The sequence below is a fragment of the Chrysochloris asiatica genome, unplaced genomic scaffold (assembly GCF_000296735.1).
Source record: "Chrysochloris asiatica unplaced genomic scaffold, ChrAsi1.0 scaffold00042, whole genome shotgun sequence".
Taxonomy (NCBI): Eukaryota; Metazoa; Chordata; class Mammalia; order Afrosoricida; family Chrysochloridae; genus Chrysochloris; species Chrysochloris asiatica.
Window position 1 is genome coordinate 9760156 of NW_006408560.1, and position 7740 is coordinate 9767895.

Here is a 7740-nt window from a genome sequence, read left to right on the forward strand (position 1 = left end):
CGTCCATGTGTTGATGCTGGTTGTCTACCAGAATCTTCTGACTGCCCTTCGCTGTCACTAGCCTGTTCAGCAGTGGCTCCAGTGTGTCTTCCCACTGTGGCCCCAGACTGTGACCTTTCGTGTGCAGATCTGGAATGCCTGGGGCGTTCAGCTGACTGTCCTTTTGGAGATTCATGTCTTCCTCTTGCACTTGAGCGTGGCTGTCCATGGGAGTCTGTCTCTTCCTTATGAGATCGGGAATGCCTAGAGCTGTCTACAGACTGTCCATGAGCAGATCCTTGTCTTCCTCTGCCATTGGATTCTGAGTGTCCATGGGTTGAATCAGACTTGTGATGAGTCTCTGAGTGCTTAGTCCTGTCTCTTGACTGCACTGGAGTTATTTCATATTTCCTACTTTTATGTGACAACTGTTTTCTCTCTGAATTTTCTGATAGTCCTTCACTGTCGCTGGCCTCTTGATCCATGACTGCATAGGAAGAGACATAACTTGAATGTCTACAGTTTTCACTTTCTATACCCTTTTCTTCATAACCATATTCATCTTCACCTCCCATTGTTCGTCCATTATTGTTTTTTCTTTTTTCACCCCTTGTTTCTTCTAACTCGATTGAACTGGACCTGATGCTTTTACCTCGTTTCTCATGATGTTGTTTTTTCCCCTTTTTTTCTGTATGGCGAGATGATGATGAACCATCACTTCTTTCTTTATTTTTTGTGGTATGTCCGTGTTTCTTTCTGTCTGTTCTAATTGGACTCTTTTCCTCTCTCCTTCCATGACGTTTTGAATGACTCGTGTCCCTTCTCTTTTCCTCGTCACTATCTACATCCTTTACTCCATCTTGATTATTTTTTTCTGTGTGAGAGTGCTTTGTATGTTTTCGGTCTGATGTTTCAATTTTTTGTCTCTTCGTAGAGTCATAGTATGCTTGAGACAACCTGAATACCATCAGTGAGAACTCAGTGAAGTCCACTTTCTTGTTGTGGTCTATATCTAGGATGTGCATGAATACATCAACAGTATCTGGATCATCTGGGTTCTGAATAGGCAGAGATAAGAAAAGAGTACATATTAGATTTATTTGCATCTGCAGATAAATTATTTGAAGTAAATTGTGGCAATGTGAATTAGTGACATGAAATGTGGAGTCTAGTTTGGTGTTATTGTCATTTTTTAAATCTTTTTTTGTTTATTGTGACTGATTTGGTGAACATTGGAACTAGCCAAAGAAATACATGGTAAAAACTAATACGCTATTTAAAAATTATTTTATGGTACCACTCCCTCTTTTTTTTTTACTTCAAACATCAGCATTGTTTATAATTTACAATTGAGTTGTTTCTTAAACATAACTTTATTAAGTAGCTTGAAGTCAGGGGAAAGTTTTTGAAGAGCCATTTTATATTCAAATATTTACACTCTTTTTCTCCTACATAAGAATTCATATATTTATGAATATGTGTGAATGCCTGTATGTTTAAAGGTAGGAAAGTAGATTCTATTGGTTTTTAAATAAGATTCTCTCTGCTTCTCTTTGAAAAGGAAACATTCACAAAGTATTCACAAAAAAATCTTTTCAGTATTGAAGATCAGAAGTACTATACCATTATTACAAATAGCTTTTACCTTCAGAATTGGCCGGAACTCGGTTTCCAGAAGTTCCTTCAGTTCCTTTTCGCACAATGTGTCATTTTCCATGTATTTGCTTGAATAATGTTCGAAAATGTCAATGATAGAAATGATGTTATCCAGAAGAGTAGACATATTTAGTAAAATATATGTGAACCTAGAAAGGGAAATAAAAATGAACTTTTCTTGTATTTTCTTCCTTCATTCTTGAATTTTCACAATGAGATTTTACATTTTTAACCCACATTTTATCATAATTGATTCAACTTTAAAAAAAGAAGGTACCTATGATAAGCTTCTTTTTACTCTATATACAGTGAAACGTCTACACTGTTTGACTGGACTACTATAAGTGTCTATTTTCTGGTCTTAGCCTATCCATAGCTAGGCATGCCTCAGTATGTTCTAAGTAAGGTCATCCCTCTCGCTGAACTGATCATTACTCATAGTAGTGTTTAATAAATGTTACTGATCATTAATAGGAATACATACTCATACTAATATTCTGAAATCAATTTTCTAAAATCTTATTTGATAAATGATCAATTTGTTGATGTAGTTCTCTGAAAGACAAGTTGCCAAATGGTCAAGGAACCCTGTGACCATTGACTCAGTTTACCTGTATTATTTAAAGAAGTTCATAAAAGTTTGTGTTAGTTTTATTTGGATTGTTGTTGTTAAGTGTCACTGCATCTATTCTGACCCATAGTGACCCTGTGTAGGGTTTCCAAGGTGCTGCTGCTGAGCTTGAATCCACCAACCTTGTGGTTTAAGCTGACTTTGCAGTCCAGGGCATCAGCCCTCATAGATCTAATAACTTTTTGATATTATAAATAAATTATTTTGATGGAGTTTGATATTGCCATTTAAGGCGTAACATCTCAAAAATTCTCTCTTGAATGAATATTCTTTCATCCTCCACCCAGCATGGTTTACTACATCTTACTGTCCTAATTAACTGCTTTCCTTTACAACTAAGATTCTTGGAAGAGTTTTCAGTGCTAACGTTCTTAAAATAGGTGCTTCCAACTTTCTTTTTAACCTGCATTTCTCAGTTTTCTGTCTTCAACACTCAATTGAAATATAAATTAGTCAATTCTTCATAATATTTTTCCCAACTTCGTGGGTCTTAAGTGGGCATATTTAAAAGACAACGCCATTATGAATTATATGCAATGCTGATATATGAAATAAGACAATGAGGTAGTTACACCACAAAATCTTTTCATAATAGCATACTGTGTTTTGTCAAATTACTTATTATCCCTAAATTATTGAATGCAGTGGTCAGTTCTCCATCATGGGAATCTTACTCAACTTCTTGTGAGCATGCAATTGAGTTACTCATTTTCCATTCTTGAAATTTTATTGTTTCTTGGATCTCATATTCTCTTGATATTCCTTTTACCTGTTGGCTGCTCCCTCTCAGTATTTGCTAACCTCTCCTCTTCTGCTCTAATGAGTCTGGATATCACCATTGCTGTGTCCTGAATCTTCTTTTTTATATACCTGTCCTTTTCCTTGGAAACCATATACAGGGTAGCTATGAGTTGGAACCAACTCGATGCCACTTAACAACAACATCCTTTTCCTAGACAATCTCATTGAATCCCCCTTGTCTTCAGACACCATCTTTCTGGTGTCTTCTAAATTTATGTCTCCTGTCCTGACCTTTTTTGTGAGATGCAGACTCATTCACTCACTCCTTTATTCATTTAAGGACTAGGCTCTGTTTTATACTCTGGAGATACAAAAGTGAACAAGTTAGAAGGTACGCACTCTTACAGAGACAATAAGCAAATGAATAAATGAAGCAATTCTGATTATCAAAAAATTGGTAAGTGATAGATGTAGAATTAAAATAAGAGTATTGTGATGAAGAGTGTTTGAGGACACTTTAGATTGATCATAGGAGGTTTTGTGGTAGAGAAAATACAAAAGATGATGCTTTTTAGAAGCATAGAGAAGCAGAAAAGATTAAAGAACAACCGAAAGGATAAATGTGTGGGAGAATCTAAATAGATACTGACTGTATAAAATGTCAACAATGTGTTCTGGAATTCAGCAGATAGAATTAAAATACACAACAATAACCAGATAATATTGGAGAAGGTACATGGAATTCAAGCACTGTAGGATACTAAAATTATTTAGGTAGTGGTTAAAGTACTTTTTGTAATGCACTCGAATGAATCAAGGATGCTGCATGCTGTAATCTCTAGGATAATCATGAAAAGAACAGTAAGAGAATATATATTTGATATGCTAAGCCTGGGAGAAATGAGTGTGAAATAATTAATCTAAGGTAATCAGGGGAAAAACAAGATATAGAATAGATGGAATAATTGAAAATGATACTAATATGGTAAGTTTAAGCTAAATAGTAGTTCAGTAACAACACTGAGTATAAATGACTAAATGCTTTTAATTAAAAGGCAAAGATTGTTAGACTGTGTTTAAGAGGCTTAGCAAAATACTACTTATAAGAGACATGAATTTAATGTGATAAAAATGGTTGAAGGTAAAAAGATGGAAAAAATATGCCACCAAAATAAAAAGCAAACTAGTGTTTCTAAATTACTATTTAATCAAGTAGACTTTAGTGCAAAAAGCATTGCTAGAGGGATACTTCATAGCAATAAAAGACCAGTACACCTAGAGGAGATAATAAAATATCTAAATTGATATGCACGTAATCACATAGCCTCAAAATACAACAGAATAGACAGAAACTGAAAGAGAAATAATAATTGAAAAAACAAAACAAAATCATTATGGGAGATTTTTAACACCTCTCTCTCTCAGTAACTAATACAGCATGTAGGAAAAAAATAAGAATATGGAAGATTTTTTTCAAAATAGTTAACGAAAACATTAAGTGTAAAATATATTGAGCACTGCTTCTAACAACTGTAGATTACACATCCTTTTGAAATGTACATGAAACATTTAAAATTGACCATTTACTGGATCAAAGCTAGTTTCAACAAATTTTAAAGAATTGAAATCACACAGAATTTAATGGAAAGATAATTAGAGAAGTTTCCAAATGTGTAGAAATTAACAAGTAACCTCTAAGAAACTAATAGATTAAAGAATAAATCACTATGGAAATTAGAAAATATTTTGAAGTGAATGGAAATGAAGAAAAATATGAATAGAAAAATTGTGGAACATAGTAATGCCATACTCAATGGAAAATTGACAGCTTAAGGGCACATATTAAAAAAAGAAAAAAAGTTGAAAAATCAATAATTTAAACATCTATCGTAAGAAGTTTGCTGAAGAAAATAAACTAAGCTCAAAAAAGTAGGATAAAGAGATAATTGAGATAATCAAGGTAATGGCTGAAGTTAATGAAACTTAAAACAATGTTAGAGGGTCAAGAAAGCCAAGATTTAGTCTTTGGAAATTTAATAAATTTACATATACAAGATTAATTTTAAAAAGAACAAAGGCATAAATAAGTCAGGATCCAGAAAGTTAAAGGTGATATCACTACAGATTTTGCAAACTTTAGAAAGATAACAAGAGTAATTTATGAAAAGCATTATACTGATCAATTAGAAAATTTAGATGAAATAAACACATTTCTGGAAAGCATTTTTTGCCAAAACGGAATCAACAAGAAATAGAAAGCTTAATATTCCTAACTTATTAAATGTATTGAAGCTTAAAACATTTCCATTGGCTTCAAAGCTATAGGTCTATGGATTCACTGGTGAACTCTATTCATTGTGTGAAAAACAAATAACCCTAGTGTTATACAGATTGCTTTAGAGAATTGAAAAAGAGGAAGCACTCATTTTATGCATTCTACATACTAACCTTGATACCATAATCTGAGCAGGATATCAAAAGAAACAAATTTTTGAGGACAATTTTTTTTCATGAATATAGACTAGAAAAATCCAAAAGAAAACATTAGCAAAATGAATCCAGCATTGTATAGTAAGAACATGTATCATACCTAAGTGAATTTTATTTCAGAAATTCAAGTTTGACTTAACATTTGAAAATCAACCAATTCATGACAACAGAATAAAAGAGAAAAACCATGTGGACCTCTCAATAGATGTGAAACAAAAACAAAAATTCAGTTCATGAAATCCAATATTAATTTATGAATTATAAATAAAAGATATCAATTATACCTATGAAATGCTATAGCAAACACCACACTTAATGGTGAAATGCTGAAGGTTTTCAGCCTTAAATTTGGAAATGAGATTGGCATGCTTGTTATCATTCTATCCAACATTGTATTGGAGGTCCTAGCCAAAGCAACACATTAAAAAAGAGAAGAAAAGACAGAATAAATGGGGAGAAAGTAACAAAACTACCATTACTTGCAGACAGATGTGATTTTTGTACATAAAAAAATCCAGAAGAATGTACAATTAAACTATTAGAGTAAATAAAATTAACAATGTTGCTGGTAAGATCACCATACAAAAGTAAATTGTGTTTATATATGACAGCAAGAAATAAGAAAGGGTACTATTTACAAAGGCATGAAACATCATGAAGTTCCTAAGAATAAATAAAATGAAAGATCAGGACCCAGAAAATTATAAATGTTATCAAGCTAAACAAGGTTTAAATAAGTGGAATAATATGCTTGTTCATGGATTGGAAATTACAATAATGTTAAGATGTCAGTTCTCTCCAAATGCACTTACAGAATCAGTAAAATTTCATTCAAACCCCCAAGAGTTTCTGTTTTAATAGAGATCAATAAATTGATTTATAAATGAAAGAAAATATGGGGGCTAAATTAGCCAAGATTATCTTGAAGATGTCAAAGTTGGAGGACATAATCAGATAGCATGACATTTTAAAGGAAGATAATATAGCATCGATGCAAGACTAAGCAAGTGAAACAATGAAAGATAATAATCCTAAATCAGACCTATTTCACTATGGACATTTGTCTTTTGAAAAAGGTGGTAGTTCAGACCAACAAGGGAACATAAAAAAATTAACTCCTAGGTAGACTTTATATGTAAAAGATAAAAGATGATGATAAAAGAGAGTATCTTTACGATCTTAGGGTAGGAAAATATTGCTTAAATAGAACTAAAATATACTAATCATAAAGAAAAGGATTAATGAATGAGGCTGTATTAAACACAGAAATGTCTGTTCATTCAAAGATACCATTAAAGGAGAGAAAGATAAGGAACAAAGTGAGAGGATACAAGCAACACAAAAAATAACTAATAAAGAGCTTTATCCTGAATACGAAAATGTGTTGTTAAGTACCGTGGAGTCATTTTTAACTCAAAATAACCCTGTATGGGGTTTCCAAGAAGCATCTTGTCGATTTGAACCACCAGCCTTGTAGTTAGCAGTCCAGTGTTTATTCTACAGTGTCACACCAGGACCAAGAATATGAAAATAACTTCCACAAATCAACATGAAAAAGGCAGAAAGCCCAATAGAAACTGGACAGAGACTACAGGAACTTTCACACACTAAAAGATCCAAATGGCCTGTAGACATAATGAAAGGTACTTAACCTTGTTAATTATATGGAAAATGTAAATTAGATGAGACCAAGCACACTCACCAGAATGATTTTAAAAAGAAAATGGAAACAACCCCACAAAAACAAACATAGAAACCTGATAATACCAAATGTTGTTGAGAATTTGGCAAAACTAGATTTCTTATATATGGTTGGTAGGAGTGTAAACTGTCAGAAGCATGTTGTAAAACTGTTTGGCAGTTGGAATCCACTTGATGGCTAAAGATTGGTTTCTTTGGTTTGGTTTAATTGACTCCTAGGAATATTCCCAACAAAAATTCATACATGTATTTAATGAAAAGTCATGTACAAAAATGTTCATAGTTCCGTTATTTAAAATATCTCCTAAAATGTAAGCAACCCGCATATTTAACAATAGAAAAATGGATGGGTAAATTGTGGTATGTTCATATAATATACTAATGGGGTTAGCCTAGACTAGCGTGTCTGTGGTGGAGGGGGAGAAAAGTGGACACATTTTGCATGGTTTGTAGGCAGAGTTGTCTGGACCTGATGATGAATCATATGTCTAGAATCACAGACTTCTAGATTTTGGCTTGAGCAAACAGGTACGTCTTATCAT

The 7740-nt window shown here is 32.9% G+C and overlaps 1 protein-coding gene across 1 annotated transcript in view; it reads right to left on the bottom strand.

Moving 5' to 3' along the window:
- The window catches only part of FLG (filaggrin), a 41629-nt gene extending 39867 nt beyond the window's left edge, over nt 1–1762 (bottom strand). The window contains exons 1-2 of the mRNA XM_006861714.1: nt 1625–1762; nt 63–1037 (exon numbers count right to left, since the gene is read on the bottom strand). Coding sequence (XP_006861776.1) covers nt 63–1037; nt 1625–1762 — 1113 coding nt within the window. The remainder of the gene's footprint in view (nt 1–62; nt 1038–1624) is intronic.
- Nucleotides 1763–7740: the final 5978 nt, after the last annotated feature.